This window comes from Apodemus sylvaticus, chromosome 2 (assembly GCF_947179515.1).
Source record: "Apodemus sylvaticus chromosome 2, mApoSyl1.1, whole genome shotgun sequence".
NCBI lineage: Eukaryota > Metazoa > Chordata > Mammalia > Rodentia > Muridae > Apodemus > Apodemus sylvaticus.
The window spans coordinates 18595729-18616576 of NC_067473.1; the positions used below are offsets into that span (position 1 = coordinate 18595729).

Below are 20848 nucleotides of genomic sequence, written 5' to 3' on the forward strand. Positions count from 1 at the left end.
CGTGACCAATGTGATACCGGCATTAAGCCATTCCCTAGAAGTTACAGGCTCTGAATCTTTAATGAACAACTAATACACATGCTAAAGACTTTTTTATACACAAAATAGATTATCATGTGATTGTGACACTCCCCTTCACTGTGGAGAAGTGAATTCTGTTTCTCATTTTGAAGCTACTTAAAGTATAATCATGGACCAATAACTCCTCTATATTTCAGCTTCTTCATTTTTAAAAGAAACGGTAGTGCTAAAGTCAAGTCACACTCAGTGCTCAAACTCAGTACTTCAGTGCTTCACACTATACACTGTTGGTATCTATTTTTCTCCATCCACCTATATCTTTCTTATCTTCAAACACTTCCTTCTCATTTGCAGCCCCATGGGGGCAGCAACAGTGTCAACTGGCCAGACACACACACCCCTGGAGCTCCCAGGGACTGGACCACCAACCAAAGATTACACAAGCAGTGATTCATTGCTCTGCTGCATATGTGGCAAAGGATGGCCTTGTTGGACATCAGTGGGAGGAGCAGCCCTTGGGCCTGAGGAGATTCAATGCCCCAGTGTAGGGGAATGCCAGGGCAGGAAGGCAGAAGTGGGAGCACCCTCATAGAGTCAGGGGAAGGGAGGATGGGATGGAGGTTTTCGAAGGGGAGACCTGGAAAGGGGAAAACCTTTGAAATGTAAATAAAGAAATTTTCCAATAAAAAGAAAAAGAAAAGAAAAAAACCACTTCCTTTTCATCACTGATTAATGATGACTGAGGAGTGTTGACCTTCTGAGTCAGTCACTACCTATGAATGTTGTGAAAGGACCAGCCTGAGCTTGCTACCCCTGTCAGACTCTAAACCAAAGAACACAGGCATGGCTGACAGGAAGTAATGGAATGCCATGCCTTAAAAGCACCTGGATTGACTGTTCTCAAGGGACTTGTTGGGAACTATAAAGGAGCTGCCTATTCACAGCAATTAGACCCTTGTGTCGCTTCCTGAGTTTATTCATTATCTGCAATGCTGTTGAAATGACCCAAGAAATATTCCTTCATTCTCACAAGCCTTTTTGCAAACATGATATACTTTAAAAAGCAAATCTGCGTAAATGTTGCTTAACATTCTAAAACATCAAAGGTTATCCATACTAGAAGCTCCTCAAAAGGGCTTATCAAACAATCCACCTCACGGAAGGGAGGAAGGGAGCAGTGAGGGCCGGAAACTTAGGCTAACTGCTCAAGATTGTACAGCTAATAATTACAGAGTTCCGACCAGAGCCAGGATCTCTTTACTTCAAAGGGAAGCACAATGGGAACTATGTCTTACTGTCAAACTTTTGATATAGAAACTACAATTACTGATTTAGAAATACTTATCACCAAGAGCAATAGAAATTTATTTTAAATTTGTTCATGTTAAATTTGAAACATGTAAACATTGACATCCATCTACATACACAATGTATAGAAAAATAATAGCTTCTGAGCTAAAAAATGAAAAAAATAAGTATTTGAAATATTTGCCTAACCCTAATCCTAACCCCTAACCCAACCCTAACCCTAACCTACCTGATAAACATGACCAGAAATGAAACAAGCCAACATTATTCCATAAGAAAACTGTGAAAAGCAAAGAAGTAATATTAACTTGAACACAAAGTACCACTGCAGGAGGCTTTCTTTTAACATTGAAAGATACAGCTAACACCCTCCAAAAAGTTAGGAGGCACGAAGTGGAATGAACCAGGATTAGAAATAATTATATGAATGTTCCTTAAAAATCAAATTCTAGAATATGAAAAGCCTTACAAAGAACTCAAAGAAGATGTTGTTGTCCACGTACTGGTACTCAAAGAAGACATAGCCTGACTTCTTAAGGTGCACAGCATAGATCAGAGACACAGTGCAGTCATCACGGTTAGACTCTATATAGTTCCCACGAGGAAGCCAAGAAGAGCTGTGAAAATAGAACCGAAAGTTGTATGTACAAGTTTAGAAACCTCTTCTAGCTACACCCTCCAACCTAGTGATTTAATCAGGAGTTGATCCCATGGGCCATACAAAGTGGATAGCATGAGCTTTGCTGGAATTCAACAGTTCAACTCCACTATTGAGAAGTTTGTTTTGTGCTTAATTTATTTTTTATTTAAGTAAATTTATTATGACATTTTCTCTTTCAATTCTTCCCTCCAACTCTTTCTATGTCATTCCCATCCTGCTCCTCCTGTGCACACCTCCTTAATCCTTCTCAAATTTCCCTCAGAACAATAACACTGATAGACATGGAAGGGGTTCATGTGTGCAAAAACTACAACTAACTACTTCTAAGAGAAGGAGACCTAGGCTTCTCCAGGGATGAAGCCCTAATAGGTTACCCACTACTGAGTAGTGAGCCCTGAAATCACACCCATACAAGAAACAATTAATTGGTTCAGCAGGTTGTATTTATATAGTTTGTGTGTGTGTGTGTGTGTGTGTGTGTGTGTGCATTTGTGTGTGTCCAGTAACTATAGAAAAAGGTTTATTGTTATAGCATATGACATATTAAATCTTTGTAAGGCTATATGACCAATTTGGTCTAAATCTTGTTTATTGTTTACCAAAACCAAAATCACTAATATTGAGATTCATAGCCTCAAGTAGAATTACTCTTTCAAACAGCATCTGAGTTTGACTTAATAGGCGTACACACACACACACACATACACACACACACACACACACACACACACACACACATACACGAGGTCTATGGAAAAGTGCTATTAAATACTAAATATTTAGGTTAATATATAAAGCTATACTATAGTTGACCTCCTAAATCGCTGAAGAAGTCACTTGATAGAAGCCAAAGCCTTTTCAACTACTCAGTTAACGCTAGATCTCCTAAAGCATCCTAAGAGTTTCTTGAAAGCAATGGCTGTTTCAAACAGAACACTGGTATGTGTCAGGGTTTACAACATTTTCAAATTTTAAATTTCTAATTATCATACATCATTATGACAATAAAAAGTCAAAAGCTACATACACATATGATATACAGTCAATATTGCATAGATGCACACAAGTAAGTCTCATGTCCATAATGTGTAAAGGACTTCTTGGGCTCAGTAATTAAGTCATCACTATGACCCAACTGATTAAAAATGAATAAAGAGAATGTAATTTCAGTGGGGAGCAGAATACTACATTCAACTGAGATTTGTGTTCAGAAAATTATATTAAAGAAGCTATGTTGAGCTGGGTGGTGGTGGCACACACCTTTGATCCCAGCACTTGGGAGGCAGAGGCAGGCAGATTTCTGAGTCTGAGGCCAGCCTGGTCTACGGAGTGAGTTCCAGGACAGCCAGGGCTAAACAGAGAAACCCTGTCTCAAAAAACAAAAACAAAATAAAGAAGCTATGTTGAAAAAGGACTGGTTATTATAGATTGTTCTCAATGAATAAGCCAGTCTAACTAGAAAAAAACTGTGAATATTCAAGTTCGCCAAAACAAGGATCTGGTATCCCATCACACGCTGCTAGTGCCTTGCTCTAAGGTTTTCTATGGTTGCTGCTATGCTTTGCTAAGTCCACACTGAAACGAACTGTCAGTTTAAGAGGACTAAATTGGTGGTTGCTCTGTAATGGTTACTTTTGTTTGTCAATGTTATTATTCATCAAAAGCCTAAAGCATACCTTTGGGTGTGTCCGTGCAAGCTTTATCCGAGACTATTCAAGAATTAGGTGATTTGACCTAATAAATCCATGAATGGATTCCAGTTCCGAATAGACCATTGAGAGGTATCACAGGTAGGGAAGGTTGGAAGGTAGACAATGGTAGTGCATGACCACTTAGGGCATGTTCTTGGAAGCTGTGTCTTTTCCTGGCTCCTATTTGTTACTGACCTGTTGTTCTGGATGCTGTTTGCTGAGTGTTAAACAGTTGTGCTTACCTACCCACAACCTTCACAGTGTGGACTAAGACCCTTAGCAAAACAAGTCTTCAGCTCCCTTTGGTTGTTTCTAAGTGTCTTTTCCAGAATAGTAATTAATACAGCTGTAGAGTAATACAGAATAGTAATTGATGCTGTGTAGAGTCTGGGGAGCTGAGACCTCAGGAAGGGATTAACACTTTTCACACTAAACATTTCTCTCTTCACACATGCCAGACTGTACCTTCATTTGGACTGTGGTTTGAAGATATATATATGAACCCTCACCAGATGTCAACACCATGCTCTTTGGGTGTGCAAAATTAAACTAAATAAATCTCATTAAAAACTCCCCAGTCTAAGGTGTTCTAAAAATAAAAATTCATAGACTAAGAACCACACAAATACACACACACACACACACACACACACACACACACACACCTACCTCAGAAAATAAATCATTTCCAGTCAGCTGAGAGACAACAGGAGCAGACCGAGAGGAAGGTAAGGATATTGTATACAGGAAGAAGGAGAGGGGTGGGGAGAGGCCGAGAAATACACCTATTAGCTCAGCTAAATAATGATGAAGACTTTGGGTACCGGAGGAAGCGCTCCTGTCAGAAGGCAGCCAGAGTCTACCTACATTACTGCCTCAAGTTTGATTGTCCTAAATTCATCGACATTACAGGAAAAGCTGCATAGTCAATGCACAGAGCAGAAGAGAGCACAGTGTATCTCAAAAAATACAATAAATTACTTTTTTCCAAGATAATTTAACATTCCTGCAATGCTGTCAAATGCAAAGTCAGGGATCACTTAGCAGTTAAGCAAAGGACCTTTCTATCTTGTATCCTTAACCCACTCGCCCAGAAAATAATCAAGGTCTAAATGAAGGTCGAACATTCAAAGAAAAGAAAAAAGAAAATATGATTTTTTTCCTAAAACAGTAAAGAAATATTAGTAGAAACCCTACTGCCTAAGTTTAATTATAAATATAAGACAATAAACTTGTTTTCTAATAGCTTTATTGCATTCTGCATACATTATTTATTATATTGTGAGGCCAATTGTTTTCTCATAAAAAAATTAGCTATGTTCTTTGTAATGAGTGCACAAAAAAATATCCTTCTACAGAGATGGTCCCTGAGCCTTAGGACAGAGTTTGTGTTAGAATTATATCAACCGAGGTTGGTCATTTGACGATCAGTTGTTCTCTGAGGGGTAGGGGTTGAATGATATGTGGATATAAACATAAGTATTTAAGATATAGTTAGAAATTATACTGGTTTGGGAGAGTGGCAGTAATAGGTTCTCTTCTAAGAACCATGATCTGCTCAAACATGAATAGTTCCTGTTGCTAGTTACTAGTTACTAGTTAAATAGTACCATTTACAATATGAGGCATGAATGTCCTTCTATTGAGCAGGGCCTGAGTCCAATTAGACAGTTATTGGCTACCGCCAATATAAGCACCACAATTACATTCTTGGACTGTCTTGCCATGCTAGTCATTGTTGTAGTTCATAGATTTTACAGCTGGGTAAGACCATTGATTCCTTTCCACTACTGGAAGCTGCCACAGCGCAATCAGAAACAGTGAAAGCTCGGCTTTGGAGAGGAAGTTTTCAGGTCATTTCCAGCTCAGTTCCTCCAAGTCTAATGTGTGTGGTGTCTTCAGCAACCAGATCTGAACTTCAAGTTCTAAGAGGTAACCAAGAGCAATAGCAATAGCCTACATTTGATGTCAAAGGGTCTCTTAGACTCCTCTGACCAAAAATAAAAAATAAAATAAAAATAAAACTTACAGGGCAGTTTTCTGTGCCTGGGTTTTTATTAGATAGTGATGGCTCTTTTGAGGGAGGGAGCATTATAACCCAAGTGATGTAACTACATTAAGTGTGTGTGTGTGTGTGTGTGTGTGTGTGTATTTTAAGTAAACATTTATCACTGAAAAGGAAGTGAAAAGATTGTGAGAGCCAGAGGACCAGGACACCTGCCGCACAGTAGCATCTTCAGCATAGAAAAGGTAAGCTATAGCCAGGAAATCTTAACAATATGGTCGCCTATACAATATATGGACCATGGCAACATGAGTTGACATGATAATGTGGATGAAAGAAATCTCTTAAGGCCCCATTCCTAGAAATTAATGGCTGCTCAAAGAAGGAAAGTCATTCTTTCTCAAGGATGAACCCCCATTAGACAATCCAATCCCAAACAGTTAGTCCTAAACACATACACATTTCAACAATGCTAAATGGACTCAGCACCATGTGTGTGTGAGTGTGTGTGTGTGTGTGTGAGTGTGTGTGTGTGTGAGAGTGTGTGTGTGTGTGTGTGTGTGAGTGTGTGTGTGTGTGTGTGTGTGAATTTATAAGTCTTTAATAATAATAATTAAAGAAGAGGACATATATAAAGGGGTTGGAGGGACACAGGTGGAATTAAAGGGAGGATAAAGCTGTGGAAATTATGTGAATACAGAATTCCTTTATTAAATCCTTCCCCCCAAAAACCCCTACAACTCTTTGTCCTGAGCTCATCCAAGATTCTCATCAGAACTAAAACTATCCTTAACTTTGTCTAGAAAAGAATGACTACACCTTTGTCATGTCTCCAAAGTCCAAAGGTTCCTTTGGGGGGGTCTTACTTGTTACATCCATCGGGCCTGCTGTCAGAAGGGCCCACCACAGTGTCCATGAAGGTTGCAACGTTGGAAAATCCTGCCGGCAACTCATCCCATTCATCAAATTTGATGCCACTGCCCAAGGAGTAGGTGCCTTCGACACATTTACTGCATACCTGGTTCTTCATTTCTAGATACTCTCCAGAAGCACAGGAGAAGGCTGGAAAGCAGAAGATAATACCATTATCACTGGCATCTTCCATTAACTCTCTCTCCTTCATGTTGTCAGCAGAATTATTTTTCTAAAACTCTGATCACGTCAGACCCTAAATAAATCCTTCCAGTGTTTTCATTATTGCTTTTTGCATTCCGCATTCTGCCTCAACTTATTTTACTCTGCTCACCTTTTCATCAAAACAAAGTACCTATTAATCCTCTCTTCTTCTACTGTGTCTCCTTTCCAGAGATGCTGGACAAATGACCTTCTCTATCTGGACAACACTAGTTCCTATGTAAAACTGTCCATCTTCATGACAGATTTTCCTACCCCACTAATCCCAGATAGTCATCCATGTTGCACTTCATGGTCTAACAGCACACTCTCCACAGCACAGTACACTAAGGTACACAGAGAGACTACTGAAGAAGGGAAGTGCTACTTCTCCACAGAAACAAGAGTCATTGTTTTGGGATTCTAGCTGTGTGTGGCATGTGCTAAGCCCAAATGAGATGCTAATCCAGTGAAGAACAAAATAAAAGACCAGAGAGTAGTGCAGTAAATCAGAGACTTATCCCCATTCTGAAGCCTTTAAACATCTTCCACCTTTTCGATATTCACAGTGGCAACCTGACCATGTATACCAACCCCATCCATATCTAATGCCAAGTTCTCTGCCTTTTTAGGAGTTGGATTAAGCCAGTGGTTTTGCTGCTAAGATTATTCATTAAACAAACACAAATCAATGTTTGCAAAGTACATGGCCCTGTGCGGGGTGGAATTAGAGCCTGAGCCTGGAAAGGGGCTATCTAATCCCTTAATCAGGACATTAAAGAAGTAAGAACAAAATAACATGTCCAAATTAGCTGATGAAAAGAAATCTCCCAGCCCAGGAAGGCAGCAAAGCCTCACAGGCAGGCACAGTCCTCTTTTAATACAGTGGAGGACTTAATCAGAAATAAAAACAAGCTGTCTTTGAAAAAAAAACTAATTAAAGAATTAGAGCTCAAACCTCCCACACACACACACACACACACCTACTCATCCACTAAACTAATACAATGATTCTCTTTATTTTAACAGAGCTGCTCAGTGACCTTTTTACATTCAAATCATTATCCTGAAACCAGTAAAATAGAGTATCAGCAAAGGTCAGGCAGAGAATAGTGTATATCAACTACAAGACCAAAATTATTCTGGAGACAAGGAAGGAAGACCATCTTGGAACAAGGATGTTATATCTTTTCTTAATCTTGTGACACTGGATGTATTAATGGCCTCTTCCGGGTATTTTGTTTTTTAAGATAGCTACCACAGTAGCTGCCTCACAGGATTAAGAAAATTTAAATACAACACAAGGTAATGAGCATAAGTACACTGTCATACAACACATTCTCACCACAGGCTGCTAGTATCAAGAGGAGAACAACCAGCAAAGAAATGGAGTTATAGAAAGCAATTTTTTTTTTTAGTGCCAATGAGTTGGAATCTTTGAGTAAACTCAGATTCTAACAACAGTCCTCTAATATGACAACTAATGTCAGAAACAATAAAGTGGCATCAAAAATTTTCTTGGAAGACGGATCACTCTGAAATCAAAAATTGACCTTTTAAATTGATCAGCAATTAATAAAGTTGTTTTATTTCACCTTACAGTCTATAATTCATCATGAGGGAAGTTAGGGAAGGAACCCAAGGTTTGCTCTCCATGGTGTTCTTAGTTTGCTTCGTTATAGAACTCAGGACCACCAGTCCAGGGATGGTATCACGCCCAGTGGGCTGTATTCTTCTACATCAATCAATAATAACAAAAAAAGTCACAGATCCAAAACTACCAGATCCCCATGACATAGGGCAATAACAGGGTCTCCAAGAGGAGTCCCAGTAAGGATGCAGTATTGATAGAGTAGCAAAAGCCAGAGGCCTCATATCAGACAGAATTATTGCAATGAACATTTGTAATCAAAGAAGTGTGGACGAAAGGATGCAACTTCCACAATGATATTTTTTCTCTGTTGGGGGGAAGGGGAAATGAGTGGGATTAGGGTACATGATGTAAAATTTACAAAGAAGCAATAAAAAAAATTTTAAAGAAAAAAATGTACTGTAGGCATATCTACAATCCAATCTGATGGAAGCAGTTCCTTATTTGAGGTTTCCTCTTCCCAAATGATCCTAGCTTATTCCAAGCTAACAAAAAGCTAACTAGTATATCAGGCCTGTAAATTATTGTGAAAGCACTAAGTGTATGGATTTGAGGGTTATGAATAAATTATGCAAAAATAGAACTCATAAATCATGAGTATTGACTGTATTTGCAATAAACTCATGAAGGAAGAAGCTATTATGTACACAAGCCAAGTCAGAAAACAGAGCTACAGTATATTTAGATACACGGATTACCCAGCTACCCAGTCAACAGATGGCACAAATGCTGTTCAGTCTGGCTTACTTGGTCCTAAACGTACTACTTTAAAGAAATTGCAAGTCACACAATGACCGGGACCAAAGAGAAACAATTCTAACTAATTCAATGGCATCTTTCACACCACCTTTCATTCCCTGTCAGCTGTTAAGCAATGCTAATCTGCACCGTAAAATAATAATTTCCCACTCTTATATGTTACAGAGCATTTCATATATTAAACCTAAAACATGTACTTGAGAAATATTTCAGCAAGCCTTCTATAGGTCTAGTAACTGTGTTTATGAATGGAAGATAAAAGTAACATCTGCCTGAAAAAAAATGGGAATAGGTAAATGGAGCATTGTTCAATATGCCTGGCATATGTTACAAATCATTTATTAGACACTACTTATACCAGGAACCTGTATACAATAGCACTGCCACTAGGCTGATGATACCTTGTCTCTACAGAACAGCTATGCAGTCTAAGTTCAATGGCTCTGTGGATTTGACAGGAGAGCTAAAATGCCCTCAAGGGTTTCATCTTTTAATCATTTGTTTCTATTGAGTCTTTTATTTTAATTCTGAGAGACATATGTCTAAGGAGGAACTACACATCCTGATTAAATGTAATTAATTCCATGAGATTATACTTAGAGTTAGCAACTCCTACCTCTGCTTGCCCTCATGATACTCTCAAAGCGTCATTCATTTTCTCTTTCAACACTGGTCTTGGAATTCAGGCTTTAATTGGACTCCATAGCACACAATCTCAGTGATTGCATTCTTTGTTATTTTTTGTTTTGTTTATTGGTCTGTTATTATAGCAGGATGATTTAATTAGGCAGAGTGGTGGAAATTTCTCTAGATATTAACTGCTGTATGGTTTAGCTATATTTCCTTTTAATTAATTGGTCATTTCTAAAGTTAAAAATGAGCTTTTGCAACAGCCTTGAAATCCTACAATAACTGAATCAAATTGACAATTAACAAACTCTGAAGTTTTGGAAGAAGGAATTTGGGTTTTTTTTTTCATTGCTTGGATAAAATACCTAAGCAAAACAAATTAAAGAAGCTTGGATTGATTTTGGCTCACTTCCATGGGTTTTGGTCCATCGTGGTAGAGAGCACGTCAGAACAGATTTCATCACAACTTGGTAGCAAATAACCATAACTGCTATAGGGTGGCAGCCTATGGAATGATGCTACCGACACTAGGGATATGTCTTCTCTCTTCTCTCAGTTCTCTTTGGAAATATTAGCAGTCTCAGAACTGTACTTCTCAATTCAATCACACTCAGAAAAACAGAATGCAAGTGTGGGGGGGGTGAATGGAGAAAAGGAGAGACAGAAACAGACAGAGACAGTGACAGGCACAAAGACTCAGAGACACAGACAGACACAAAGACAGATGCAAATACAGAGAGGTAGAGACATTCTTGTGTAAGGTTACCACCACTTATCACTCTGGGACTTCAGAGTACTTTACCACAGCAGCAACAGGAAGGGAAATATTTACCTCAAGCCCCTACAGTCCATGCTTACCCAGAAGGCCATGCACGCACTCACCATTCTTTTCCTTGGCTCCCACTTCTGCCTTCCAGACACCTATTTTTACACCATTGACTCTGAGAGGGCCCAAACACACAGGCAAAGAACCGGATATGGAAAACACGATATTGGTCTGTCACCAAAGGACAAACCCGTGGACAGCTTTCTTGACCCTGCAAGTCTCTATTTTCTTAATTCCACTGGGAAGATCCCATCCTCTCCCTCTCCATGGGTCTGCTTATGGGGAACCAGTAAGAGACTATGAAAACTAATGCCTCTGGAAAATAGAGTATAATATTAAAAAGTCAAGATGTTACATTGATTATGCAAGTAAAATATGCCAAGAAACATTTATTAAATTGAATTGTTTATAAGCTGACTATTATCCTTTGTGATTTATATACCTCAATAAAAGTCTATTTTTAATCTTCTTATCACAGAGACTCTTGGATTTATTTCCTCCATCTAGAGACCTTGCGTTTTAAAAGACTATGGCCATAAATTACATATAATTCATAAATCATTTATTTTTGCTATTTTCATTTTAATTATTTCATTACTAAAATATGATTTCTGGACCATAAACATCAGTAAGAGTAGTGATAAAAGAATTTTCAATTTGTTTGTTCAGTGAGATTTTGACAATACAGTGAGCCCATGTAATCTTATTATATACCTATAATAATAAGCTTAATTTAAACAGCAAGCACTTTTTAGTATTTAGCATTTGACAGACACAAATTAGACACCAGGGATATGGTAGAAAATAAGAAGACAGGATTAATTCTGTCTCTCTGCTCACAAAGCTGCTAGTATTTCCTGGTCTTCCTCAAAATCAGTTACAGCTAGCTACATCTCATTTCTCTGAGCTTAAACTCAGAGAAGCCCATTTCATCTGTGAAACTAAGTTAATATCTAAACATAAATAATTATATATTTGTGGGGAAATAATAAGTCTAGAATCAAGAAGCATGTGCATAATGACTATCCTTCAATTAATTCGTCTTGTTTGGTAAAATACATACTGTCAGAGCCATAGTCACCATTTTTCCTGTACAAGGAGACCTTTGTGACTGTTAAAATAATAGTCACAATAATAGATAAAGGGCTGAAGCAGGGACACAGTGACGAGTTACAGGACCTGAAAGAATACTTTGCTTCTATCTCTAACTTAACCAAGCGATTATAGTCATCAAATAATAATACTTAGTTGTCTACTAGGCTTGTAATCATAATGCTCCTAGGGAAATGAGAAGAAGAGATGTCTGGGAGAAAATGAAGCACATTCTCAGTCCATAGTGCCTTGCATCTTGTTGACCTCAGAACCAGCGATGAGGACAGCACTTCCATACTCTCCCTTTCAGATCTAATCTGTGCAGAAAAAATTCTCTCTCTCTCTCTCTCTCTCTCTCTCTCTCTCTCTCATTCTTTCTCTCTCATTCTCTCTCTCTCATTTCTCTCTCTTCTCTCTCATCCTCTCTCCCTCTGTCTCCTCTCTCCCTTTCTCTCCTCTCTCTCCTCCCCCCCTCCAAAAATGAGAAGGCAGGCAAGTCATCACATTGAAACAGGCTATTTCTTGCCATTCCTCTGATTGACAGGAGGCCAGCCAGCTTCCTCTGGCTTAAAGGGAAAGCTTGTCCCTTTTAACTAATGACAGTCCACTTATCTTAAGAAGGCATTTTCCTCCAAGGAGAGATGGCAGTGAACTGTCAATTGCCTGTCACGTTCAATACGTTCAATCTAAAGCAGGATGAGAATCAGAAAAGATAATGTATCCAGATTCTGGGAATACAACTGGTTCACCAAGAACAACTGCACAAAAAGCATTTACAAGCTATTTTAGTGCCCCACTACAGTTTATAAGTTACTGGGTTTGACGCCTGATTTTATCACATATAAAAATGAATCTGCGGTAGTTAGCCAATCATCTTCTATCAGGACGGTTAAAGGACTCTTGAGATCTTATGGCTGTTCCAGGAGCCTTCGCACCTGAACCTGCATGGCACTGCCTACCTCTTTGAACATCTTTACAGACTCTGACAGCAGACTCCATCCAACACCATCTGTCTCCTGATTCACATGTGTGAAGCACTTGGGACCATGATGCTAGAAGAATTTACTGCAATGAACCTAAGAGAGCCACTGCTTCCACTTAAAGCAAAAAGGGTAGAATTAGGAAAAGCTTTGCCCTGGAAGACAAAAGACATGAATCCTAGGTCTAGCATGGCTGCAGAGCTACTTGAAGGAATGTACAATTATCAAGCAAGCAGAAGTTACATGGCTAAATGATCAGAACTGGACTTCCAAAGTCAAATCCTACCAGTAATGAATTCTAACTTCCCATTTAGAGAAAGTGTGGATCACGCAGCTGGAATCTCTAAGCTTTTAGTAGGGAACGCCTTAGGAATACAAATTTTCACCTCTTACTGTACAAAATGAAAGTTAGTCAAAAGATCCACAAAGGTACCTTAATAAAACCAATTCTTGTGCACTTTTCAACTGCCATCCTAAGGATTATTAGTAAAAGTTTGGCTCTCCTGTCTGAACGCTGATTCTGACAGCACATCTTCTTTTACACACATCCTCACAGGATCAAATCAGGTGGAATTCCTGAACTACAAGACCAATCAATCAGGGAAACAGAGCAGTGTAAAACAACAGACAATCCTCATTAAATTGGCAGAATACCTAAAAAGATTCCATCCCTTTTAAGGTAAGAAAAGGTAGTTTTCATGCTTAAAAGACAATGAAAAATACAAATATATCCTACTATGGTTTACTGACTTCATTATGTTATCACAAAGGGTTCAAGTCTCAGTTCACTGAGAACAATATGACCTAAGGTTCAGAGGAAGACAGAAAAGGAGAGAGCAGGAGGGAGAGAAGGAGGGAGCAATAATAGCAAAGGTTACAGAAAGAAAGAAATATGTGTAGAGTACTTTGTGACTCACCAAAGGAAGCAAAGCAACACTTCTGTGAAATTGTTTTTCTCAGCTCTGGTTATGCCTCAACACTCTAGCTCTTAGCACTTCTGTCCTTAGAAAGTACCTGTCATCTTCTCTCTCCTGAGAGCCTCTCCAACCTTACTGCAGTTTTGAGAGCTGAGTTCCCTCCCTTCTTTGGGAAACCTTTTATTCAGATAAGCTCCATTAACTACAGCCCCCATCAAACATTACTATTGCCATAGGCTTGGTTCTGGCTGTTCTCAATAGTTTTTTTTTTTCTTTGAATCTCATCAGCCTCTCACCTGCCACTTATGGGACCCTGAGTACACTCAAGGTCCCACCTAGAAATGAACACCAGCATTCCTATACCAAGCTTCCTGAGAACAAAGGGATCCTGTCTTGGTCCACACAGAATGAATTCTTACAAGTCTTACTAGATATTTGTGTTTCACCAAAAACAAAACAAAACAAAAAAACAATACCCTATGAGACTGTGAGTTAAGGACACCAGAGTGATTCAGTTGACAAAGTACTAGAGAATTCTAGAATCTTCTCATTAAAGTCATTAGAGGATTCCAGCTTTCTTTCAACAGCCTATTCTACATTGCAAAAAATGAAATTCTAAATGAAGAATTTCTGTAGATAAAAACTCTGCCTATTTTGATATATGTTAAATAAGGAAAGCATCTGCTACATATATATATATGCTAGGCACAAATTAGCCAAACTAATTCCATAGATAAGGGCATTACTATAAACTTTCTCAATGTTCTACATGCCAAACTCTTTCTAGAAAATGAATACAAATAAAAATAAAGTCTACAGAGGTGTTTAGCCAACTTAAATAACCCACAAAAATATATCTGAGCCTTTAGATCTAAACTTTTCACAATTCCACTTTATCTATCCTGTACACATCAACTTTTAACAAGAGTAAGATATTAAGAAAGCACAGATTCCCTGAGGAGGGATGAACACTGGTCTGGTGTTCACTGTGCCATGTTCCAAAGGAGCAACACCATGGGTTAAGAAGATGATTTCAGCTGGGTGATGGTGGCACACACCTTTAATCCCAGCACTCAGAAGGCAGAGCCAGGTGGATCACTGTGAGTTCAAGGCCAGTGCAGGCCACAGCGTAAGTTCAAGGACAGCCAGGGTTACACAGAGAAACCCTCTCTCAAAAAACAAACCAAAAGATGGTCTTGGTGCTGGGACTTTGTCTGGTTTGAACCTGTGCAGGTCTTGTGGATGCTGTCAATCTCTATGGGTTCATGTGTCCATCAGTCCCGTTGTGTCTGGAAGATGCCAGGATTCTTGGCTTTATCCACCACCCTCACTCTTACATTCTTTTTTACCTCTGCCTTCCCATGTAGATCCTCTGAATCTAGAGGGGAGGGGATTTGATGAAAACACATCAATCACATTCCAGGTTGGTCAACACAAAATAGACTATATAGGTGTACGTTGCAAGCATGTGTGTGTGTGTGCCTGTATGTGTGTGTGTGTGTGTGATGTGTGTGTGTGTGTGTGTCTCTGTCTGTGTGTGTGTGTGTGTGTGTGTGTGTGTGTGTGTGTGTGTGTGTATGAGAGGGGGAGGGGAAGAAGAGGCAGTTTTGTTTGGTATTTTGTCTTACAGATTTTCTTTTTTCTTTAGTTTTTTCTACTTTGCTTTCTTTTTCATTTTTTCTTTTTTTTTGGACAGAGAGAGAGAGAGAGAGAGAGAGATATGAGAATGAGAATAAATATGAAGTTGGTGGGCAGGGAGATGGGGAAGATCTTAAAAGAGTTGGAGGAGATGAAAGAATGTGATCAAAATAAATTTTAATAAAGGTGGTCCGCATCCTCAACTGTCTGGCATCTAATCTTAGTTCTGACTGTGACCTCACTGTCTCTCCAGGCACAGTTCGTCTATGTCTTTAGCTCTTCTGTTTAAAACATTTCAGAAGATGCAATAGAAGCTGTTTTTATGGCTGTTGTGATAACTAAATAATTTAGGTCATGCACATCTCGCATTTAAATGTGTGTCTACCACACAGCAAAGATTATTTATCCTCGGCACCTCAACTACTATTCCTACTAAACTGTACTGCATATTTATGACTCCAGGCAAAAGAATTGCATTTTTTAGCTCATTACCCGTGAACCTGTGGCTGTCTTTAGGTTGAAATCCATTGCCCTTGGCATGACCCAGGAGAAGACTGTGGCATTTACGGAATCTTTGACTCACCCACATTTCTCTTGAAAGCTAGCCACGCAGCCCTCACAGAGGACTCAGGAAAACCCAGACCCATTCCATTTAGCATGTATCCCCAGCAAGCTACTTTATGTCATCAGGATGAAGAACATTAGAATCCACTCAGGGTGGGGGATTGTTCTCAGTGAATTAACATGGCTGGCACCAAATGTATAGAGCTTAAATCCCATTATAGCCCTAAATCAGGATACATGTTTCTCCCACAAGGACCAACAAGAGATTAATAGTTTTCCAAGGTTACTCAGCTGGTAATTCATGACTCTGAGCTTGAAGCTTACATCTGCCTCACTGTGAGGCATTTGATGTCATCTGAGTACCTTCTGTCCCTGGTGAGGTCATCCTGGATAATACAGTCCCCCACCCTTCATATCTTTTCTGCAGTGGCTTAATTTACTTCTCCCTTGCTAAAATGAAAATCTCTGAAAACATATATAGAAATGTTCAAGATTTTCTATCCTTCTTGTCAGAAAGCATAAGGGATATCTAATAGATGTTTCTTCAATGAATGAATTAAAGATCAATAAAAATTATAGAGTAAGTATTTTTCTCAGGAACAAATAAGAACTGAGGTTAAGCTATCAGACCCCAGTAAGAGCCATTATCAAGACACCACTATAGGAATGGTGCAATGGAAATCTACAAAGAAATTATATGAAATGCATTAAATCATAGCATTACTGACTTTCTATAAAATTTACTATTAGTCAACCATGAATTTTTTTCTCTAATATTTTAATGCAAAGTGGCAAAATACAATTGCATACATATGGTACCTAAAGTGATACTCTAATGTACATGTTCTAGGTGAAATTTGAATTGAACTAGTTAACATATCTCTTACTCTGAATAAATGATGTATTTTCCTCCTGACTAAATGAAACACTGTGCATCTTACTTACAAACATGTTCCCATTCTACTCCCTGATTCTGTGACTTCAACTGGTTCAGATTTCACAAGTAAGTGAGGTTGTGGTGTCTGCCTTTCTGCTTCTATAGTGTCTTTCATGATATACTGAGCATAATGACCTCCGGCATCACCCACACTTTTAAAAGTGACGTAACTCATAACTTTCTGGATACAGAATAGAATTCCATTGTAAACACAGTCTATATTTTCTTTATCAATTTTTTACTTATTTTTTGAAACAGGATAATACTTGGTACCCTAGGCTGCTCTGGAATGTTTATGTAGTCCAAGCTGGCTCCAAATTCAAGGATCTTCCTACTTTGGCCTTCCAAGTATATGTATATCACACACATGAATCACACACATGCATGCACACACACACACACACACATTCGTTTCTTAAGAGGTATGTATGTATGTATATATGCATGTATAGTACATGTTTCTGTAGGGACGAATGTACACACATATGTGTGTGGAAATATATGTCTTTATTCATGCATGGAGGCCAGAGAAGGGCATGAGGTGTCCTCTTTCAGTCTTCGCTTTGCTCCTTTGAAGCAGGTGTCTTTCTGAATCTGGGACTTGTGTTTTCTCAGTTAGGTGCTGAGATCCTCATGCCTCTGCCCTACTAGGAACTGGACATTGGTCTGCTTTGTAGGTGGTGAGATCTAAACTCCAGTCATCATGACCACAGAACAACAGTTCTTCACAATTAAACAATCTCGCATGCTCTTCCTTTAATGTTTTGAAGATTAAGCTGACTTATTAGCACTCATGAATAATGACACAATAAAAACCACTAGTCAGGTACTCTTTGATGTAATGGCTTCAGAATCTTAGGATATGTTACCAGAAGTGGGGTTGCTGGACTGCATGATAATTCTGCATTTAAGATTTTAAAATATGTTATTAGTATATATTAATTACACAAAGTAGCATTTCTTTGTGACCTTTTCATGTAAGATACTCACGTATATCACCCCATTACTAACACTTGACTGCTCCTCACTTCCCTTTATTGCTCCACATCTAAGAGAAAATAGATGATCTCTCATTTTTCTCTTGGGTTGATTACTTAACATGATTCTATCCAATTCCATCTATTTTTCCTTCTTCATAGTTGAGTAAAAAACCGCCAATTACTTTCCTTACTGTACTAATTTGTATTTGTACAAACAGTACGCAAGGGCCTATTTTTCCCTATGGCTGCAGCATTTATCTTTTATTGATTAATAATAGCAATCATGAATGGTATGAGGAACATTTTCTCTATGGCTTTCACTGCATTTCCCTAACCCTAGAGATGATAGACAACTCTACATATAGTTATCAACCATTTATATCCTTTATGAGAAATATAATTATATATATATATATATATATATATATATATATATATATATATATATATATATATATATATATATATATATATATCATTATATACATATATTTAGGCCATTTTTAGTATTTTTAATTTTTATGCTTGTTTGGATTGATATTGAATGTTTTAATTTACTGTTTATTTGGTACTATAAGCCCTTCATTAGCCTTGCGAATATCTTTTTTCCAAATCTGTAGGGTGCCTCCAACCCAATATATCCTGCACTGTGCTGTTCTTTAGTCTGTTATGTTTTGGATTTACCTCTGAGCTCTGGAGTCAAATGCAGAATAATCCCAGTTCATCCCAAGAATACATACATACTCTTTCTTCTATGTTCTTCTTATAGTCTATTACCAAGACTGAAGTTTAAATCCTTCATCTGCTCTGAATATGATGTATGCTAAAGGTGCTTTTCTATTCTTTTGTATGTGGATACTCTCTTTTTCTAATACTTTATTGGTAGGACTGCCCTTTCCTATAGTGTATTTTTGGCATTCACAGGTCCCAAGCTACAGTCATGGAGCCCAGTCCTTTAGCAACAGAGGATAAATGAATAGTAGCGGGTCCTCTTTCCAGTAAATTCAAACAACTTTGAGGAGGACACTCTCTTGAACCAAGTAAGTCATTTAATCAGTTGCATTCAACCTGAACATGAAGAGGCCCCTGACATCTGGGTTGTTTCCAGCTTCTGGCTATTCCAAATAAGGCCGCTATGAACATAGTGGAACACGTGCCCCTGTGGCATGGTGGGGCATCTGTTGGGTATATTCCCAAGAGTGGTATAGCTATGTCTATGTCTTCAGGTAGATCCATTTCCAATTTCCTGAGGAACCTCCAGATTTATTTCCAGAGTGGTTGTACCAGTTTGCAATCCCACCAGCAATGGAGGAGTGTTCTTCTTTCTCCAAATCCCCTCCAATAAGTTGTCACCTAAGGTTTTCATCTTAGCCATTCTGATTGGTGTAAGGTGGAATCTCAGGGTCGCTTTGATTTGCATTTCTCTGATCACTAAGGACTTTGAACATTTCTTTAGGTGCTTCTCAGCCACTCAAGATTCCTCAGTTGTGAAATCTCAGTTTAGTTCTATACCCCATTTTTTGATTGGGTTGTTTGGTATTTTGGTAATTAGCTTCTCAAGTTCTTTATATATTTTGGATATTAGTCCACTATCAAATGTGGGGATTAATAAAGATTTTTCCCAATCTGTAGGTTGTCAATTTGTTTTCTTGACTATTTCCTTTGCTTTACAGAAGTTTTCCAGTTTCATGTGGTCTCATTTATCAATTCTTGAACTTAGAGCCTGAGCCACTGGAGTTCTGTTTAGTAAATTTCCCCCTGTGACAATGAATTCAAGGCTCTTTCCCACTTTCTCTTCTATTAGATTCAGTGTATTTGGTCTTATGTTGAGGTCCTTAATCCACTTGGACTTGAGCTTTGTGCAAGTTGATAAATATGGGTCTATTTTAGTTTTTCTACATACCACTTAAGACCAGAACCATTTATTGAAGATGCATTCTTTTTTCCATTGCATGTTTTGGCTTCTTTGCCAAAGATTCAGTGTCTGTGTGTGGGTTTATTTCTGGGTCTTCAATTCTATTCCATTGATCATCGTGTTTGTCTCTGTACTAATACCATGCAGTTTTCATCACTATTGCCCTGTAGTAAAGTTTGAGGTCAAAAATAGTGATTGCCCCTGAAGTTCTTTTATTGTTAAGACTTGTTTTTGTTATTCTGGGTTTTTTGCCTTTCCAGATGAATTTGAGAATTGCTCTTTCCTTTTCTTTGAAGAACTGTGTTGGGATTTTGGTGGGGATTGCATTGAATCTATAGATTGCCTTTGGTAGGATGTCCATTTTTACTATGTTTTCCGCAAATCCATGAGCATGGGAGATCTCTCCATTTTCTGAGATCTGCTTCTGTTTCTTTCTTCAGAAACTTGAAGTTATTGTCATACAGGTCTTTCACTTGTTTGGTTAGAATTACCCCAAGATATTTTATATTATTTGTGGCTATTATGAGGGGAGTTGTTCTCCTAATTTCTTTCTCAGCCTGTTTATCATTTGTATAAAGGAAGGCTACTAATTTATTTGAGTTAACGTTATATCTAGCCACTTTGCTGAAGTTGTCAGCTAGAGAAGTTCTCTGGTAGAATTTTTGGGTTTGCTTATATATACTATCATATCATCTGCAAATAGTGATACCTTTATTTCTTCTTTGCCAATCTGTATTGCCTTGATCTCTTTTTGTTGTCTTATTGCTCTAGCTAGCACTTTGAGTACTATATTGAATAGATATGGGGAGAGTGAGCATCCTTGTCTTGTCCCCAATTTCAGTGGGATTGCTTCAAGTAGATCTCCATCGAATTTGATATTTGCTGTTGGTTTGCAGGAAATTGCTATTATGTTTAGGTATGGACCTTGAATTCCTGATCTTTCCAATATTTTTAACATGAAAGGGTATTGTATTTTGTCAAATGCTTTTTCTGCATCTAAGGAGATGATCGCGTGATTTTTTTGAGTTTGTTTATGTAGTGGATTACATTAATGGATTTTCATATATTAAACCAACCTTGTATCCTTGGGATGAAGTCTACTTGATGATGGTGAATTACAGCTTTGTTTTCTTGGATTTGCTTTGCAAGAATTTTATTAT

At 38.2% G+C, this 20848-nt stretch overlaps 1 protein-coding gene across 1 annotated transcript in view; it reads right to left on the reverse strand.

Moving 5' to 3' along the window:
• Elapor2 (endosome-lysosome associated apoptosis and autophagy regulator family member 2) overlaps positions 1–20848 on the reverse strand; it is a 194133-nt gene that overhangs the window by 63384 nt on the left and 109901 nt on the right. Inside the window, exons 3-4 of the mRNA XM_052172406.1 lie at positions 6553–6748; positions 1799–1946 (exon numbers count right to left, since the gene is read on the reverse strand). Of these exons, the coding sequence (XP_052028366.1) occupies positions 1799–1946; positions 6553–6748 (344 nt within the window). The remainder of the gene's footprint in view (positions 1–1798; positions 1947–6552; positions 6749–20848) is intronic.